Raw genomic sequence first — 21263 nt, forward strand, 5'->3', positions numbered from 1 at the left:
GTTTTGAATTCCTTCCCAAGGCAGCATTGGCTCTTCAGTTCCATCCAGTCCTAGTTGCTGCTACCTCTTCTCTTTGCCACTGACAGGTTGTGGGGAGCATACACATGTACCTGCTTGCTTTTCTTTTTTTCTTTTTAAATTGTCTCCTTTTCCTGATGCTTCCCATTTTAGAGAGTTAAACTTCTTCACAGCCAGTGAGAATGTTCTTTTCCTTATTGACTGTAAATGGAGCCATCATCTTTTGGGAATAGATTCCAAGTACTCACTCTCCGTCCCTTACTGTGGCTCACTTACAGCCAATGATTTAATACTTTGTCCTCCATTTCCAGCCCCTGTTTCAAATGTTTTGAAATGTCTGAGTCCCATCTTCTTGATTATTAATCCTGCTAGAAAAAGTTGTGCAGTGACATGGATAGGTCAGATGATGAGGGACATGGATTTACAGGCAGGAGCAGTGGTTGTCACACTTGAATAGCTTTCTGAACGCTCCCCCCACACACATACACACAGCCACACATGCACACACATGTGCACACACACAGAGATCTTTTTTTTCCCCCAGTAGATCAGGGGCAGTACCTGATAATTTGCATTGCTAACAAGTGCCTAGGTGATACAGATGCTGCTAGTCCACGGACCACACTTTGAGAAACCCTGGCCTGGTTAAGGGCTCACCAGTGGAACCGCCTTTCCTTGCCTACTCCTTTACCCAGCTTGGAATCCTAATCCCTTCCTTTCCTTAAACCTGTACTCAAATTATTATATTGAAACATCTGTTTTAAAGCAAGTAAATTTAATCAGCTCATTTTCAAATAACAGTGTCAGTAGAAGTAGGCCTATTTAGTACTCAAATTTTAGTTAGCATAAAACTGAAAATTGGTCTCTTTAGTAATCAGTTGGCTTCATCATCATCTTTCCATTAGAAAAGAAAAATCTCAAATCTCTAATTGAAAATCTTCATTTTTCCTCATACTGTAATAATTATATTTGTTAAATCTACACTTACATTTTGGGTATTTCAAGTTTGGTGTTTTTTTTGTTTTTTTTTTTTTACCTTATACCTTCAATTTTAATTGCTTAACTAAACATATTTTTGAGATAACTAAGAAAATTTAAAAATACTGTATAATTTAAGAAAATAAACTCTTTATAGAATATCTGCTTTGAGGGTGAAATTATCTGCATTTTTTAGAGTCACCAGTGACCAACAGTAGCAGCTTCTTGAGGTCTTCCCTAAAATTTTTAAATCTTTCTGTGTTATTAATTGCATTGGAAAATCTGCTTGCATTGAAAGATACATTGTATTTACCTGTTCCACATTGGCTATAATTCATTATACAAATAAGTATTTACCAGTGTTTCTTTGGAATGTGAGGTAAATACATATTTACCAGAGTTCATTTTAATTTTTACATTTATCTTATTTTATTTTATTTTTAAAGAATTTATTTATTTGTTTGACAGAGAGAGATCATAAGCAGGCAGAGAGGTAGGCAGAGGGGGCGGGGGAAGCGGGCTCCCTACAGAGCAGAGAGCCCAATGCAGGGCTCGTTCCCAGGACCCTGAGATCATGACCTGAGCGGAAGGCAGAGGCTTAACCAACACTGAGCCACCCAGGCGCCCCTAATTTTTACTTTTACTTTGGAAATAGTTTTTTGTGCAGTGGGTTTGAGAATCTAAACTCAATTTAGATTAATGGGGAAAATGTTTACATCTAATATATAAAACCATTCTAGCAGAATAACTTTTTAGTTGCATTATGCTGTTAACAGCTAATAAAGCCCTATCTTCGAAATATCACAGTTTTGTGTAATTCATTCTAAATACGATTTTAAGACTAGTGTGTATCGTGATGTGTCCCCTCACACCCTGCCCTAGCACCTTTTAATAGTTTCTGTTCTTGTTCTGTAATGGCAATTACATTCCAGCGTAACTTCTAATAGATAATGGTTCAGGGTCTAACATTCTCCCTTTCTTTCACTCTTCGTTTTGAGGAAGAAATAGCTGTGGATAATATGTAAATAGTGTGTGAGATGGGGTGTGACTGTTGATTCTGTCCTCAACATAGCCCATTGTTTTGTGGTGGATCTTAATGGTGCTTTTTGTAGATTTTCTTAAAAAAGGAAAGAAGTCAGGAAAGAATGAAAGAAAGAGTAAACAAAAAACAGTAAAAATGCACTCTGCTTTATTAGGGGGAAACACTTAGGTCCTTGTCTGAAAGGACTTGAAGGACACTGATGGTGGTGATATCTCTGTAACAGGGGGCATGTGTGGTGCACTTTCCTGCCAGGTGTTTTATTAAGCTTTGAGTTGGGACAGTGGCATGCCTGAAGGTTTTTTTTTTTTCTGGAAGTCTGGAATTTATTTTTTTATTCCCTTATTTATTTAAATTCTCAAGCCCACATTGAAGTCAGAAAAAGTTCATTCAACTATTTTCAAAAGATTCTTTCCTTTCTGGATAAAGTATAATCTAACAGTCTTGTCTCTAAGTCTGGGCCAATTAGAACAACCCATATAGGGCACCTGGGTGGCTCAGTGGGATAAGCCTCTGCCTTTGGCTCAGGTCATGATCCCAGGGTCCTGGGATTGAGCCCCAAGTCGGGCTCTCTGTTCAGCAGGGAGCCTGTTTCCCCCTCTCTCTTTGCTTGCTGCTCTGCCTACTTGTCATCTCTCTCTCTCTCTCTGTCAAATAAATAAAATCTTTTAAAAAAAAAAAAGAAAGAAAGAAAGAACAGCCCCTGTATTTTCAGACGTAATCTTACTACGTTAAAGTTGTCAGTGCTCGGGCGCCTGGGTGGCTCAGTGGGTTAAGCCGCTGCCTTCGGCTCAGGTCATGATCTCAGGGTCCTGGGATCGAGTCCTGCATCGGGCTCTCTGCTCAGCAGGGAGCCCGCTTCCCTCTCTCTCTCTCTCTCTGCCTGCCTCTCCGTCTACTTGTGATTTCTCTCTGTCAAATAAATAAATAAAACCTTTAAAAAAAAAAAAAAAGTTGTCAGTGCTCTTTCAATTCTTACTGCCCTTTGGCCTCAAAATAGAAAAATAGGTGCTTACCTTGATAATGTTATCCCTGGTAGTAGAAATGAAAGGAGCGAGGGAGATCAGATGACTGGTAGAGCACCTTTGCACATTTACTGAGATTTGGTTAATTTGGGTTCTTTCGTTAAAATACCACATTATGTACAGAAATATTGTTGCCCATCAAGGTTTTTTTTTTTTTTAAGATTTTATTTATTTATTTGACAGACAGAGATCACAAGCAGGCAGAGAGGCAGGCAGAGAGAGAGGAGGAAGCAGGCTCCCCGCAGTGCAGAGAGCCCGATGCAGGGCTTGATCCCAGGACCCTAAGATCATGACCTGAGCCAAAGGCAAAGGCTTTAACCCAGTGAGCCACCCAGGTGCCCCCCATCAAACTCTTAAAGTGATTAAAACACCAGGTGGATTTTTAAAGAGCAAAAACTCTTTGAGCTCTGTGCCCAGTCCTTCACTCTGTCAGAAACCTTCCCCACTAGCCGACTGTCCTTCTGTTTGCAGCAGATGTTTGCTCAAACTCTAGGAGGAGAAAACAAGGCATGTGCTGCGTTGAGGATACAGTTGCTGTTTGGCCCTATACATTCCAATTTTATGTCTTTTTTAATAAGTTACTTTATTTACTGTTATTGAAAGCAGTACATTTTTTAAGCATAGTAATGAAACAGTTTTTAAAATGAGTGACTAAACTGTAGAAGGAAATCATCTCTATTAAAAAAATCCTTTTCAAATCAGTCAAAAGTGAATGTCTATTTCAAGATAAAGGAGAGTTTGAAGGGTGGTGTTTTAGGGTTATATTTTGTTGTTTTTTGTTTTAAAGATTTGTATAGTAATCATTTATAATAGCCTTTTAACTCTAGGAAATAACTTTTTTTTTCCCTAAAAATCAGCAAAGTTAAGGCCTAATTTGAGGCAGGGAATGGCTGAAAGCATGGGTTTTGCTTCTCAGTAGCTGTGTGACCTAGGTAGCTTTATCAACTCTTTGTTGTCTCATTTTTAACATAAGAACAATTATAGCATCTACCTCATAGCCATGTTGTAAGGACTGAGTGAGATGATGCACAGAAAGCTATTAGGTCAGGGCCTGGCATGTATAAATGCTCAGGAGTATTAGCTAGTATCACTGTTGTTGATACTATTGCTTATTAATTTGTTTCAGATTTTAAAAGGAAAAATCTTTTTGCAATAGGAAATATCTTTTAAAATAAGAAAAAACATGAAGTCATTAGGAATTATATTGTGGGATTTTCTAATATGTCTAGCTATTGTGTTCTTAAGACTGACTTGTATAGCAAAGTTGTAGCTTTACAAGCACTCTAGGTAATTTTAAGATTGCATACTACCTGCTACATCTAGAATTTACTGAGTAACAAGAATGCCTTTGAAAGAGCTTCATGCCATTCCAATGTGCTGGATGTTTTTCCTATTGTTGCTCTATTCTGTTTCCGAAGAGGCAATATGACCTGGGTTGAAAGCATGGCCAGATGCTTCCATTTACCAGGGATCTGTCCTTGGGTAAGTGGCTTAACATGTCTGAGTGTAGATTTCATTGTCTTTACTGTGGGACATGCATGGGAGCATGTGGTTTCTACGATTCCTTTTGTTCCAAAAAATTATTTATGAAAAATAATCCCTCAGTTTTCCAAGTGGTATAATTTACCTATATTCATGAAGAAGAAGTAAGACATAATAGTAGATTCAACACACAGCAATATGGTCTTCTGGTCCTTGAAGAAAGTGGTATGGCTAACGACCTGCACAAGATTGTTATGTCCTTCCATTATGAAATTATTTAGTTATTTGAGATTTCTTTTTTGAGAAATTCACATTAAACTTAGGACACCAAGTATGGTTTTCTGGGTTTATTTAGGACAGCCAGGAAATGCTTCCTTTCTTAAGAGGACTCAGAGGAATCACTGCACATTTGGCTCTTTGTACTGTTAAATAAGTTAGATTTGAAGTTGGGAGGCTATAAGCAATGCGCTCTTAGCATTCACTTGTTGATAAAAATGTTCCCAGATATTGATGGGAGGTTTATGGTTTTCAGACAGAAACAATGCATTGTACATTTCAGGTCATGCTGTCACAAACTCATCCTAGAAAGCAACAGCTATATAGCTATTTCATGCCAGCTTTTAACGAAATGTGATAGAGCACAAAGCAACTGAAATATTTCCCATGCCTTACTTGTGGGCTCAGGAGCCGTACATCACTGATTAAATAGGTTTAGACACACCGAATTGGTAGAAATTGACTCCCAGAGTTTACAGGGGTCTTCAGAAATACTTTATCCTTGGAATGTGTGGAGATGAAAGTAGGTAGATAATCTCTATCTCCATGAGTTCGTTGAAATGAGAAGCTGTAATTAAAGATTAAAATGTTTGTGCCTTAGTAGTTTATCATAAATTAAAAGCTAATTCTGATGGAGATAGTGAATTAGCTCATAGGGTCTTTTATATGCATGTAATTTATTTTAGTAAAAATTGTCCTTTTTTGTTTACTAAAAAAAATTTTTTAATTGAAAGCTTTTGGGTGTTTGAATCTAAAACATAGCAAAGTAATGTTAAATTATATCCAACAACAAATTCTTTTGATTATTGATTTGTACTTTATGCCTTTATATTCCACATTACTTTTTCACAAGGAGAGATACCATCTTACTCTAATGAGTTCTCGGTCATTCAACTTCATAAAGAAGCATCTCAGTCATGATTTTGACCAGAACCTGATATGAATCTCCATGTCCCTGTATTCGTATGTAATGTTTAACCATAGAGAAGCTGGTTTTAAACCAATGATTTCTTCATCTTCCACCCTCACCTCCATAAAAATATGACCTGATCTTGGGGCATCCTTAGAGAAGTCAAGAGTCTTCTCTTCCATTTAGTACTACTCAGTTACCGTTTCTCTGAGGGATTATGTACAAGTGAGTTAAACTTTTTATAGCTTTAAATTAGCTAAAGAGAGAACATGAAAGCTTAATTTAGAAATGGTTCTGATATAAAAACCTCTACTTACAGCATGGGTTTTGATTCCTTTTAATAAAGAAAATCAAGTATTTTGTAGCCCATGCGACACTTGGTAACAAACACTTTTGGTTCTCTTTTCATGGTTAAAAGTAGAAGGACAGTGCAGTGAGATGGGCGTGTGAATCTGAGGGAACAGAATGAGCAAGACAGGAAAGAGAGTGATGTACTTAGGAATTCACAGAGTAATCTGCTACCGTGAGGATTCGTGAAAGGTTGACTGGACCCAGTTATAAAAGGCCTTATATGCCCCAAGCTCAAGAAGTTACTGTGAACCACTTAAGGTTATGGTTTAGTTTGCTTTTATTTTTTGTTGCTGTTTTGCTTTTTAAAGCAGGGGACAGCTTATGTGAAAAGACTTGTCTTGGGAATGTCACTCTAGTGACTGTGAAGGAGGATAGCTTGAAGAGAGAGAGATGTTAACTTCCTGTGTCTGAAACATTAAAATTGAATGGCTGGGGTACTTCTGGTTGGATCTGATCAGTACATCTGCCAAATGGGATAGTAGCAGAATTCTTGCCAGGGGGCAAGATTTGTGGAACTCCGGCTTGTTAGTAATAGACTTAAGAATCAGCCGACTTTTTTCAAAGAGCCAGATATTAAATATTAGAGTTACAAGCACTATGTTCTCTGTTAAAACTACTCAGCTTTGCCATTATAGCTCCATAGCAGCTGTAGGCAATAAGTAATAAAAGTACAAAGCTGTGTTCCAGTAAAACTTTTTATTTACAAAACAAGTGGCCACTGCAGGTCAACCCCTGATGTAAACCCTATTGAAAAGAGAGTCAGCAACAGGTTTCTATAACCATCTTTTCATGTCGCAGCAAAGGGAAAGGAATGTCTCAAGGAGCATTAGGGAAGCAGGAAAATAGGGAGGAAATGATGATTGAGAGTATTGGGGGAGGGTGGTAAACAGGGAGAATAGAGGACTACTCTTTCTCTTCAAAAAAAGGCCATAGAAATTTGAATACTGACTAGGTATTTGATATTAAAAAATTACTAATATTTTTAGATTATGATCATGGTATTGTGGTTTTGTTTTTAAAAAGGATCCTTGGGGCGCCTGGGTGGCTCAATGGGTTAAAGCCTCTGCCTTTGGCTCAGGTCATGATCCCAGGGTCCTGGGATTGAGCCCCCCCCCCCTCTCTCTGCCTGCTTTTCTGCCTACTTGTGATCTCTGTCAAATAAATAAATAAATAATCTTTAAAAAAATAAATTAAAAGGATCCTTAAAAGATATCTATGTTAAAATATTTTTGAATGAAACACTGTATCTGGGATTTGTTTAAAAATAATCCATTGGGGGGCGCCTGGGTGGCTCAGTGGGTTAAGCTTCTGCCTTTGGCTCAGGTCATGGTCTCAGGGTCCTGGGAACGAGCCCCACATGGGGCTCTCTGCTCTGCGGGGAGCCTGCTTCCTTCTCTCTCTCTCTCCCTGCCTCTCTGCCTACTTGTGATCTCTCTCTGTCAAATAAATAAATAAAATCTTTAAAAAAAAAATAATCCATTGGAGTTGCAGAGGAGGGGAATAGATGAAACAGAATAGGCCTTGAGTTGATAATGTTTGACCCTGGGTAATGGGGTACATAGGGATTCACTGTACTAGTCTCTCTGCTTTTCAGTATGTTTTAAAATTTTCTATAATAAAACAATATTTTAATAAAACTCTTTGGATTTGGGAATTAAGGGGGCACAGTTTGCTTCCCAAAGTAGAGAAAGAGGGATACCAAAGAGAGAGATAAAAGAAGCCCATGTTGAGGGAAAGCCTCAATGATGAGAATTTGGGGGGAAGTTCTCCAACGACTCAGAATGAATCAAATTGAGAGCACTCTTCACCTTTGAACATTTTGTTTTACGCCCTATAGAAATATATCTAGAATCATGGAGTCAAGGGCACTTTCCCACAAAGTGGGGAAATACATGATGGGTTTGTATTGAAACCTGTGTATCTGCTGGTAGACATTTGTGCTTTTGACGTATGACGTAGTATACCAAGGGAATGAAACTCACATAGCAATAATTTCTAGAATGCAGTGGGAAACATTAAATTATGCATTTTCTTCTGTGAGATGCTTAGGACTATCGTACCTCTGAGCCCCTCCTCCCCTTTTCTTAATACCATCTTAAACTTTACAAAAGGCATGCCCATTCACAACATTTGGAAACTATAGGACAAAATAAAGGAAACTAATAATCTTTCTTCCTAAGACACAGCTATAGCCAATAACAAAATAACTCTGATTTTTCTAGATTAGGCACAAGGGTTAAACGAAAAACCCTTTCTAAGCTTAAAGTGTACTAAGGGAAAATGGACTGAGAAACAAGGACAGTAGTCTCCTAAATTTAAATAGGATCTCGGAGTTTTTTAATGAATTTTTGGTTTATCAAGTATAAATGCTCTAAATATATTTCTGTGTTTTCTTAATTTTCTGATCTGTCTCACTAAATATGGAACTTCTCACACTGTGTTCCTTCTGACTTGAATTTTCCTTTATTTGATTTTTTTCCTGCTAACTAAAAACTGCAGCGTAAAAGGGATAGAGGAAATAAAGCATGTTTGCCGCATGCTGTGTATCATTGTTCTATAAAGGTTTTCTTTTATGTGACCTATGAAAACCTTGTATTTGAAATGTGCCTGGGTAGGCTAAGTATAGATCAGTTCTCTTCTTGGCTTTTGTTTTGTTTTGTTTTGTTCTTAAGTTGGGTGACAACTGAGAGAACTAGTAGAATAGATACCTGAACCACCCATGGATCAACAGGTGCACTCTATTCTCCATAATCTGAATTAAGCCAGTAATTTGTCATGTCATTTGCATTTATCCTTTCGTTTAAAGGTTATTTATTGAAGAGGTTCCCATTGTACACAGTATAACAACATGATGCATTCTAAAGCTAGATTGAAAAACAGTCTGTAATTAGCTCACAGATAATTAGCACTTTCAGGATGCCACTTTCTTCTTACAAGCATTTACTCTTAAAATGAGCTAAAATATCTTCTGTAATTTACCTGGCATTTGTTTTATTGGTGCTCATACTAGCACTCTTTCTTTTTAAGTGAATCGATGAATCAGTTTGAGATCTCAGAAGGTACTAGCAAACTTTCTACCAAGAATGGCCAGTGATAGAATGTGGTTATTTTAAAAAACATGGTCAGTTCAGCTTAGTGTTACCAGTCCCCTCTTTCTATCTTTAAAGTGTTAATTTGCCAGACAGTATCTGTAGGCTAAAATGACTTTGTAGGTATTTCTTCTTTATTTTTAAATTGCCAAGCTTTTTATTTTTCAAATATGTTCTAAAATTCAGCATTAACTAGAAATATTTAAGTTTCTAAAGCAAACTTTCAGTAAGATATTTGTTATCATAGTTTCTGTTTTTATATGTTAATGTCCTTGCACACTTTATAGTGGGTTTTTTATTTAATATATTTTAAGTGCTGTTTTAGCTCTTTGACTAGGAATAAACATTATTTTGATTTTTTGAGGTAAAGCAGAATTATGTGCACATCATAAGTGATGAGTTCAGTTGAGTAATGTAAAGAAAATGATGTAAACTATGTTTAAATTTTCGATATATAAGTTACTTTTGACATGCAGTTTGATAATCTGCTGTTTCCATTGTTTTTATGCTGAATAATTAATTTATTTAAAACAGTTATTTGTGTGGGCTTACTTTAATCCATTACTCTCTGGTAATTTATTAAACGCTTAGCAAAGTCTTTATGGAAATAACATGGTTTTTATTTTATGCTTTGGGTCCTTTTTGCTAGTTACCTGCACATGCAGTGTCTTAAAATAATCAGCTTTGTTAGAGTTAGGGAACATGACATTAAATATAGGTTGACATCAGGGCACCTGGGTGGCTTAGTTGTGAAGCATTTGCCTTTGGCTCAGATCATGATCCCAGAATCCTGGGAATGAGTCCTGCATCGAACTCCTTATTCATGGGGGAGCTGCTTCTCCCTCTTCCACTCTCTCTGCTTGTGTTACTTCTCTCAGCATCTCTCTCTGTCAGATAAATAAATAAAGTCTTAAAGAAATAAAAATAGGTTGACATATTATCTAATGAAATGTGAAGAAGGTGTTAAAGAGTATGAAAATATGTCCGGTATAGTATTGCAATTCATTCTAGCCATTTTGTTGTATCTTCATATTGATATATTTGACAGAGACAAACTTTAATAATTCCCGACTTAAATTTTCAGCTTTCTACCTGCATCACAGAATGCTTCTCTGCAATTTCAAATCTGAAATTCTCTGCAATTTCAAATTCTCCAGATTTCAAATCTGGAATTTGAAAATAGAGTTGTTTCATTTAAAAATTGATGTTTAAGAAATTGCTGGTCTCTGATTCTGTTTCTCTGTGAGCTTCCTATTCCAGCCTTGTGACCAAGATGTTTCTGTTATCTGTAAAAGTAAAATTTGTCCAGCATTAGGGCATTATTATTGTTTTATTTATTGTTATATTATTTACTGCCACTTAACACATGACCCCAAAACATAACAGCTTAAAATAATGAACAGTTATTTTCTCACAGTTTCCGTGGTCAGGAGTCCCAGTACAACTTAGCTGAGTACCTGTGGCACCTAGTCTCCCACAGGGGTTACAGTCAGGCCATCAGTCAAGGCTGCAGTCATCCCGGTTCAGTTTGGGGAGCACTGCCTCCAAGCTCACTAATGTGGCCTTTGGCAAGCCTCAGGACCACAGTCGTTGGCTGGAGACCTCTTTACCAATGACTCTCCGTGGGAAATGACAGCTGACTTCCTTCACAGTCTCGAGGGAAGACTGTGCCAAGTTGGAAGCCAGGGTCTCTTTCTAACCTAGTGTCAGAAGTGACATCTTATCATTTGCCATAGTTTATGCCTTAGACATGAGTTCCTAGGTCCACGCAGACTCCACGAGAGGTGATTACAGAAGGGCATGAATACCAGGAGATGGAGCTCTTAGTGATTTCCTACCCCAGAGCTTATGAGTACTTGGGAATTTCTGAAAATTTACCACTTTTACTGTGTTGTTTCACAGGATTGTGATGCTAAAACTCCCTGTTCAGAAAGAACTCCCTTTGCTTAACTTGTTCTTGTCTCATCATCTTGAATTAATCATCTTATACGGAGTGAGGCTCCAGGAAGGGGTACAAACTAGGGCACGGATAAATGTTCATTTGCATTTTTTCTTGCATAGCTTTTCATAGGTATTTAGATAAGCAGCATTGTTAAAACTCTAAGGTACTATTAAGGAAATGCACAATTAGGAATATTCTATACTCTGTTTATTATATAAATTCTAATGTTTATCTTGTTCAGCATTGGTAAAGGTTTTCAAGGTGTCATGAAAAGATGGGGATTTAAAGGCCAGCCTGCTACTCATGGTCAAACAAAAACTCACAGGAGACCTGGAGCTATTTCAACTGGTGTAAGTATAACTTAGTGTTCCCCTTTTTAATGCTGAATATTCAACTTCGATGCATAGAGTGCTTTAGTCTGTCCTTGGGGTCAGGTCACATTATTTTAATCTGACTCCAGGTGGGTCACAGTACTTGTCACATTTTTATGGGTCCTGGCCTCACTTACTTTGCAGAACCAGACTTGAATCATTTAGTAACAACCCCCATACTTAAAACCAGCATTCTCGGTACTTTCCTGCATACTTTCTCACTTCCATCTCTGCCTCCCATCCTACCCTTCGAAGTCAGGGATTAGAATGTCCTTCTATCTGCCCCACCAGTTCCTTCACAAATTCATTTATGTGTCAATACAGTTGGGAAGGATTGTCAAGGACAGTATCGTGGTACAAGGGAAGAGTAATAGAGAAGAAATGTAGAAACAGTAAGAGCACAGAAAATGGAGAAGGACTTTTATATTCTGAAATAATTTTCTGTAAGTTGTAGGATTGAATGGAAAAGTAAATATATTGATAATGGGGGCAAGTTTCTCTCTACTAGGAAAGGATATTCAGGTATGAAAAGGAGGGAAATTAGAACAAACCCTAAAGTGTTGAATTCAGATTGAATGTACCCATGTACATTTACTGTATGCATATGTAAAGAAAGAGAAATAGATATAGATAGGTATGTGTGTATATATTTATTCCTTAGCTCACCCTACTGAAAGAACCTAAAAGCGAAAGTATTCTATAGTAGCAAGCCACATCTAGAGCCTAGATCTTGGTTTCTAAATATCATTGCCCACTGAAAGGAACTTGGGCTCATTGGTGAAATGGCCAGTTTCATGTATGGGGCAGGAGTATAAGATGAACCCCAAATAGCTTGTTCAAGAAAGTGAGGAATCTGATTTACAGCTTGGTAACTATAGTTAATAATGCTGTAGTATGTATTTAAAGGTTGCTAAGAGAGTGGATCTTAAAAGTTCTCATCACAAGAAAGGTTTTTTGTAAGTATGTACGATATTGGGCGTTAACTAGACTTACTGTGACCATTTCACAACATAGGCAAATATTGAATCATTATTTTGTACATCATAACCTAATATAATGCTGTAGATCAATCAGACCTCAGTAAAAAAAATACTTCCTTTAGAAATTAAAATAATAAGGAAGAAAGAAAGGAACTGCTTTAAAAATGATGGCACATGAAAAGGACACAGCAGTCATCTAAAATGAGCTCCCACTTAAAAAGCTTGGAACAGTTTGATCTAAAAATGTAAAAAAAAAATAACAGAAAATGGAATAAAATTAGAATTGATGATCTCACATTGGTATAGATGAATAAAGTGAATGGTTAGGTTAATAAATGGGAGAAAAGGGACTGCTCTTCTTTGCGGTATAGTATTAGCAAATAAATGTAGAAGGAATGATGGAGTTAGAATTTCACTTTTGACAGCCATTGTAGGAATAATTGATTCAGCCAGGAATTATCAGTGGATGCTGAAACAAGTGGTGAAAACTTGATGGAGATAAGTTATATACAGAGTCCCTAAAACAACTCTCAATTAGTTACAAAGGGGAAAGATAAAAGGCTTAGAGTGGATTAACCTACTGAATACAAAAGGAACAAAAAAGAACACATCATCATTTCTGTGGCGGTTTCAGCCAGAAATGCATCACCTGAAGTAGATTATGGGAAAACATTAGACCCAAAGTGAATGAGAATCTATAAAATAATTGGTTACAAAATAATCAGCTTCAGAAATGTCAAGATCATGAAGGACAAAGGCTGAGGACCTGCTCCACATTTGAGGAGACTAAACAGACATGACAACAAATTACAGTGTAGAGTTCTGAAGTAGATCCTGGACTTGGGAGCATTATTGGGGTAAAATTTAGAATGTGGACTACAGATTAAATAATAATTATTTTTTAGTTTTATAACTGTACTGTGGTTATATGAGAGAATTTTCTTATTCTTAAGAAATACACACTGAAATACTTGCAGGTAAAGGAGCATCATGTCTGCGATCAGACTTTAGATCATAAGGGGAGGGTATGCATGCATAGAAGTAGAGGGAATGGTAGAGCAAATGGAGCAAGATTTAAATACTTGGTGAATTTGGGTAAAAAGTTCGAGAGTTTTTTTTGTATTTTACAACTTCTTTATGAATGTGAAATTATGCAGTTATAAATTATATGAAAATAAATTGTTATAAAAATTAGATCATAGATATAAATTTAAGAGTTAAACTATAAAAGTCTTTTAAGAAGATGCAGGAGTAACTCTATGACCTTGGGTTAGGCGAAGCCTGAGATAGGACACCAAAAATACAAGTAACAAAAGAAAATACAGATAACTTAGGCTTCATCAAACTTTAAACTTTTCTGTTGCAAACAGTACAATCAAGAAAATGAAAAGACAGGGCGCCTGGGTGGCTCAGTGGGTTAAAGCCTCTACCTTCTTCTCAGGTCATGATCCCAGGTCTTGGGATAGAGTCCCACGTCAGGCTCTCTGCTCAGCAGGGAGTCTGCTTCTCCGTCTCTCTCTGCCTGCCTCTCTGCCTACTTCTGATCTCTGTCAAATAAATAAATAAAATCTTTTTAAAAAAAAATGAAAAGACAGCTCACAGGATGGAAATATTTGCAAATTATATATCTGCTAAAATTTATAATCCAAAATATGAAAATATAACCCAATTCAGGGCACCTGGGTGGCTGAGTTGGTTAAGCAGCCAACTCTTGATTTTGGTTCAGGTCATGATCTCAAGGTCCTGAGATTGAGCTCCACATTGGCTTCCACACTCAGTGAAGAGTCTGCTTGAGATTCTCTCTCTCTCCCTTCCCCTCCCCCTGCTCCTGTACATAGGCATATGTGCTCTCCTCCTCTTTCTCTTTCTCTCTCTCAAATAAGTCTTTAAAAAAAGAAAAAGATAACCCAATTTAATCCAAAGGATTTGAATAGTTGTTTTTCCATGGAAGATATATAAATGGCCAATTAGGATATGAAGAAATGCTTACCATCTTTAGCCATTAGGGAAAAGCAAATCAAAACCACAGTAAGATAGCACTTCAACACATACTGGGATGGTTAGAAATAAAAAGATAGATGGATAGTAACAAATGTTTGTAAGGATGTGGAAAAATTGGAACCCTCATACATTGTTGATAGGAATGTGGAAATAACAGCTGCTTTGGAAAAGTTTGACAGTTGCTAAAGATGTTAAGTGTAAAGTTACCATACCAGTTAGCAATTCCACTCCTAGGTATATGCCCAGAAGAAGTGAAAACATGCACAAAACACTTGTGCGTGCATAGCAGTATTATTCAAAGTTGCCAAAAAAATAGAAGCAACCCAGATGTTCATAAACTGATGAATAGATAATTAAAATATGGCAAATTCAGACAATAATATTAAGCAATAAAGTAGAGTGGAGTATTGATATGTGCTGCAACATAGATGAACCTTGAAAACAGTCACAGAATATATATTGTATGATTCCGTTTACATGAACTAGCCATCTTAGCCAAATCTGTGAAGATGAAAGTAGATGAGTGGTTGCACAGAGCTGGGGGAAATTGGAGGGAGTGACTACTAATGGATTTGGAATTTCTGTTCCAAATCCAGATCTTCCCCAGGTTCCAGTTGCAGCAAGCTAATAGTAAATGAAAATAAAATAAAATTCAATTTCCACTTGTTAATAGTGCTGGCAGAGCCCATTGAAATTGCCAAGCACTCTTAGTTGTTCAGTCACATTTATATTTAAAATGAGAAGCAGGCTCCCTGCTGATCAGAGAGCCCAATGCAGGACTCAATCCCAGGACCCTGAGTTCACGACCTGAGCCTAAGGCAGAATAGGACTAAGCCACTCAGGCACCCCAAGGATGTACTGTTAATGAGAATGTAAATTTAATGGGGGAGGACAGAGTCCTTTTTTAGTAATGTAATGTTAAGCAAGGTGTACCAATCCAGAGTGCATTTGTAGAATGAGTAAGAGTGATACTTAGTCTATAACATACAGAACTGTCTTTTAATCTGAGTTGGTTAACAACTCTCATACTATGGCAAGCTACTTGCATTGGGCGTTTTGCCTGTTGATATCAGAGCAGTGATAAAGAAGGGTTTATATTCCAGGAATTCATGTATCATGAGAAGCTTTCCCATTTTAGATGTAATTCAAATTTGCTTCTTTAAATACAGTATTATCTATTATCAAAGCCAAAATCAGAGAGACAATGTGGAGCTGTTTCATTTATGTGAATCAGAGACAACCAGAGCTGAACAAACAAACTTAATATTCTAATAACTAACGGTCCTTTTAATCATTCTGGGGAAGGAAAGTCACAAAAGCGAGGGTGGAAGTGTAGGCCTGTCCCACCAGCAGGGGTGTGGATGGAGTCGGTTAAGTCAGTTAATGCAGATTAGTGAAAACAGACCAGGCTGTCAAGTTTGTTCTTTGAGTGGTAGCATGACATGTGTTTACGTTCTGTAATTTTTCTTTTCTACTTCTCAACCAGTATTAGTGAGGTTGCTACTCTTTTGTTAACTGAGTTTTTCTCCTACATCCATTTCTTAGCCTGTATTTATTTTGTTGCTCTAATCTAATTTAGAAAGGAAATCCTCTGGGGTAAGTGTGTCTAAGTCCTCATTTAGTTCCTTACTGGGGCCTAGCAGAATGAGGACAAAGTAAAACATTTTAATAATTCCTCTCTCACTCTGCATTTCCGTTTGATCAGTGCTGTTGGAAATTGAGAGTACTTAAAAGTACTAATTTTGGTTTTCTTATGTAGGATGTTGCCAGAGTATGGCCTGGAACGAAAATGCCTGGACAAATGGGAAACAAAGATAGGACAGCATTTGGACTGAAAGTAAGTTTCTGAAGTGGCTCTGTAGTAGGAATACTCCAATACCTGAATGTCAAGGCACCAGAGGATGTACCACGTCTTTTTCTGCATAGGATCATTCTAATACCTGAGAGACGGTGTATGTGTCTGTGTGTCTGTGTGTCTGTCTTGTACCCATAATCATGGTAGTATATTTATTTAACACCCAAGCTGTGGAATGTGTGGTCATTGAAAAAGTTAGTCATCTACTGTTTGATCTGGAAGATTTGCATAAGAAGATGATGCGTGAGAAAAGTTGGATTTTAGAGCATTGTGTGTAATACTGTCCTTTTATAAAAGAATGAACAAAAGCTCCCTCCATGTATATGTTACTGTGCCGTTATATAAGCACGGAGAAAAGTGGAATTCCGTGCCAGAGTATTTTGCTTTATATGTCAAATGTGGGTGGATAGAAGTAGATGTGGAGGAGGGAGAGAGAGGGAGACCATCAAAATAGGAGAGAAAAGGTAGTACTGAAGAAAGGGTTGTAGTATATACCCATCTTCTACAATAACTATATATATTTAAGGGGGGGGGAGTTAAATTCAGTCCCTACTAATTTGAGGAATTTGATAACTTATATTTATATATACACTTATATGTTTCGAAGTATAAAAAGTACAAAGAAAATATCTCCTCATAAAAACAATACCCAAAGATAAACACAGTTAACATTTTGGTGCATGTTCTTCCAGATTCTATATTCTATATACATTTTATTTATAAATTTTGACCAGCAGGGTTTTTTAAATTTTATGTAATTAAATCTAAGATTTTTTTCCCTTCTAAATATATCTATGAGTGATCACCATTTGTATCTGTTTGTGTGTATTTTCTGTGCATGTGTGTGTGTTTTATGTGTGTACATGTGCAGTATTTCAGTTTCCATAGTATTTAACATTTAGCCATTAGTAGCTGTGAGCACGGTCAGACTTGATTTTCCCTCCACATGAGTTCTTTCACTACCATATCTTGACCATTCTCCCCCATTTATATAAGCTTTTTCTTCACATGAAAGGCCACCCACTTGAGGGCCATCTGCTCAGCAGACTTATTTTGAAAATTAGACCTAGAAAGGTTGTGGCTTCCCCAGTTTCAAGTTGGAGCAAGCTAGTATTAAATAAAAATAAAATAAAATTGAATTTCCACTTGTTAATGGTGCCAGCAGTGTCCATTAAAGTAGCCAAGCAATCTTGATTATTCAGTCACATTTATATTTAAAATGAGAGTTTGTGGGGTGCCTGGGTGGTGGTGCAGTTAAGCATCTGACTCTTAATTTCAGCTCAGGTCATGATTTTGGGATCCTGGGTCAAGCCCCACATCCAGCTCTGTGCTCAGCATGGAGTCTCCTTGAGATTTCTCTCTCCCTCTCCCTCTCCTTGCTTGTGCTGGCTCTCTCTCTCATTCTCTCTCTCTCTCTCTAGAATCAATAAATCTTTAAAATGAGTATTTGCTACCACTTCCATAAGACATATCTGTTATAATCCTATATTACAATATTTTGTACATTAGCATTTTGAAGTGCTAATATAATGATTGCTTCATAGGCTACTTATAGCCTCGGCTTTTAGTAGCATATCGCTTGTTTTAATACAAGTATATTCTCGAGTTTTTAACTCTTAAAATTTTATTTCATTTCTTACTTTAGGTATGGAGAATAAACACAAAGCACAATATAATCTATGTAAATGGCTCTGTACCTGGCCATAAAAATTGCTTAGTAAAGGTATGTATGTAAACCATCTTTATTTTCCATTGTTTGGATACATGAATGTGTGCCATAAATTCTCCTTTGACCCATAAATATGGCTTGAAAATAGGTGGCTGTTTCAACACATTATCTGCTAAGTTGAATTTTTTTCCACTTTTCAGTAACACCTAAGTGAAAAAATTGTACAAAATAGCCAAAACCTAGGTTTATAAAATCACAAACCTGCACAAAGGGTAGGACCAATAAATAGAGGCTCTTTAGAAATACAAAAAGGATATTAGGATAATTGTTGTCAAAATATCAGTATCGTTCCAAAAGAGAACTTTTACTTTTTTACAAAATACTTTGACACAAGCACTGGATGTACATGAAATGGAAATTCAGTGAGAGAGTCAACAATACAGATGATAAAAGGCGCCTGGCTGGCTCAGTTGAAAGAGTAGGTGACTCTTGATTTTTGAGATTAAGCCCCACATTGGGGCTTACTTTAGAGATTACTAAAAGAAAATGTAAAATGAAACTTTTTTTTTTTAAAAGGAAGGTGGTAAAAGATATTTTAAGGAGAAATTTATCAGTATTATTATTATTGTAACTAACATTGCTCTGATTATACTTTTTAGTGTTTTAAAAATATATATGTTTTATGTTCAAAATTAAGTAAAAGAAGAAAACAAATGTACAAGAAAAGTTTGAAGGAAAAAGCTCTTGCACTCTCACAGACATATATCTATCAAATAGAATAGAAAATAAATATTCTGCCTGGGATTTTGGCCAACATAATACAACATTAGAAATCACTTTTGAATTTTGAATCTTCCATTCTGAAAATAAATTTATAGTAGAAGTGATGCCAGCTAGTCCCAGAAATATATTCTTTATTAATTTTCCAACACTAAGAACAAAAATAGGCTAAAACTTAACCTCGGATTTTCAGATTGGGTCTTTATGTATTCTTTTCATTTCTTAAATTAGATTCCATTAGTAGCATAAAGTATGATACTTGTTTTAATCTTACAGTAATTAAAATTCCCTTTCTGCAATTAACTTTTTGACTGGATTATTCTCATTTTTCTTAGGGAAAAAATAGTTCTTTTGAATTCTTACAGCTTTTTTTTTTTTTTTTTTTTTTTTTACTTTGCATGTGTTTAGATTTAATTAGGTTTCCAGTCTCCAAAGTGACATAGTCAGAAACACAATGTTAGGTTGTCAAGATTGGCAGATTGTCATTGTACTTAGAACATTTTGGCTTTATAATTAAATGTATCCCTCCACATTCCAGGTTTATTGTATGTGTATATGTGTGTGTGTGTATAGTGTATATATACACAATATATATTGTAAATAAATTGTTATATAGATTTAATGACCTAGTTAATAAAAAAGAGGAAAATTACTCTTTCCATAATAAAATTATACTGTATAACAGATCAGTTTGTAAATTTTGACAAAAGGTTGTTGGTCTGTCTCCCTTCTCTCCCCATTTTACCGCATACCACGTTCCAGGCTGCCATTCCAGCTGCACCTTACTGCTACTATGACTTCTCAGATACACCTCAGCATTTTCTTGGATGCCAGTATAGATGCTAGTCAGTTGTCTTGAAAAACCATAATATGTGCAGTGATATTCTGACTGGTTTGTTAGAAAGAGTTTATAGTCAACAACATTTAGTACTCTTCCACCTATATCGACCAAAAACTCAGCTCTCTGAAAGGATGATGACTTACCATTACTGAAGACATTCAGAAGATACATCAAAAGGCAATCCCATAAGAGGAGTCCAAATACATTTCAAGAAGCTAGCATAGTGGCACCTGGGTGGCTCAGTTGGTTAAGCGTCTGCCTTCAGCTCAGGTCATGATCCCAGGACCCAGGGAGGAAGCCCCGCATCGGCGTGCCTGCTTCTCTCTCTCCCCTCCCATTCCTTGTGCACTCTTGTGCATGTGGATGTGTGCTTGCTCGCTCTCTCAAATAAATAAAATCTTAAAAAAAAAAAAAAAACTAGCATCAAAGAATGTCTAGTCCATTTTGAACTGTTAACCACTAATGAATGTATTTGCAAGAAACGTATTTTGATTAAAAAAAAACTCATTTTGAAAAAAATCTTTGACATATAATGTCTAAGTAAATATCTTCTGTAACCTTACGCAAATGTCTGTCCCAAACATTAAGGTATGGGTTTGGTGGATGTTTTGTAGGCTTGTGTTTTAAATGTCAGAAGTGTGATGCACTTTTGAAAATATTCACCCCACTTTTTCTATTCTAGGTGATTCCATAACAAGTAAAAAAGCCCCCTTGGCCATGGGGATTGAGGCATATCCTAGTGGACAGGCAGCGTCTTTAACATTCTCTCATCCCATAAGAGCTTTAGCACCCCTCCCCCACCACCCCACAGAGTATGGGGCTACCAATGCCTTTTTTTATTCTAAAGTTAGTAAAGACAGTCTTAAGGATGACCAACCTGTTTAATCAATGTAAGCATTTTTGTTGTTTCGATTCACCAAATATATTAGGAGACCCTAAAGAACTTGTTTTCAACATTATATAGTATATGTTATTATTATTTGTGTATGCTTATTCCTATCCCCTAATTTAAAATTTAAGTTTATTCCAGATTTCCTGGAGTTTTTTTTGTGTGTGTATGTGTAGTACCCCTCACCTTTCCTCAGATGATTTGAACTGGTTTGCCAATATACAGAAATATTAAAAAAAAATGAGCTGGAGAGTTGAGGGAGTTTTGGTGAAGGCAGGGAAATAAGCCAGAGGTTAGATTAAGTGCACAAAAATACATACTATCAAGTCTTACACATTTGTTAAAGATGGGTTGCAAGCTTTTGGCTCTTAGCCTTAGAGGCACCAAAACAAGAGATTTAAATAAAATGTTATATATATTTCAAATCAATGAACGTATAGTACTATAGCATTTACAATTAAAATATATATAAGCAGTGCTTGTATTGGAAGTGTTCTCAGGAAGAATAGGACTATCAAAATGTAAAAGCAACTGAGAATTTGCTACATAGATCATTTATGACTGAATTTTCACATTTATCAAATTAGCACGCAGTTTTGCTGTTTTGTTGTTCATTTGCTTGGGTTTTATCTTCAGTTCTAAATTCTGAGACAGTTTATTTTTTTTAAGATTTTATTTATTTATTTGTCAGAGAGACACAGAGAACACAAGCAGGGGGAGCAGCACACAGAGGGAGAAGCAGGCTCCCCTCTGAGCAAGGAGCCAGA

General features: G+C 36.5%; 1 protein-coding gene across 1 annotated transcript in view; it reads left to right on the forward strand.

Annotated features, from left to right (window-relative positions):
- Window positions 1-21263, forward strand: part of MRPL3 (mitochondrial ribosomal protein L3) — a 41716-nt gene that overhangs the window by 18524 nt on the left and 1929 nt on the right. The window contains exons 7-9 of the mRNA XM_004762507.2: window positions 11352-11460; window positions 16222-16299; window positions 17963-18040. Coding sequence (XP_004762564.1) covers window positions 11352-11460; window positions 16222-16299; window positions 17963-18040 — 265 coding nt within the window. The remainder of the gene's footprint in view (window positions 1-11351; window positions 11461-16221; window positions 16300-17962; window positions 18041-21263) is intronic.

Source organism: Mustela putorius, unplaced genomic scaffold, assembly GCF_011764305.1.
Source record: "Mustela putorius furo isolate JIRA1106 unplaced genomic scaffold, ASM1176430v1.1 tig00003834_pilon_pilon_pilon, whole genome shotgun sequence".
Classification (NCBI taxonomy): Eukaryota; Metazoa; Chordata; class Mammalia; order Carnivora; family Mustelidae; genus Mustela; species Mustela putorius.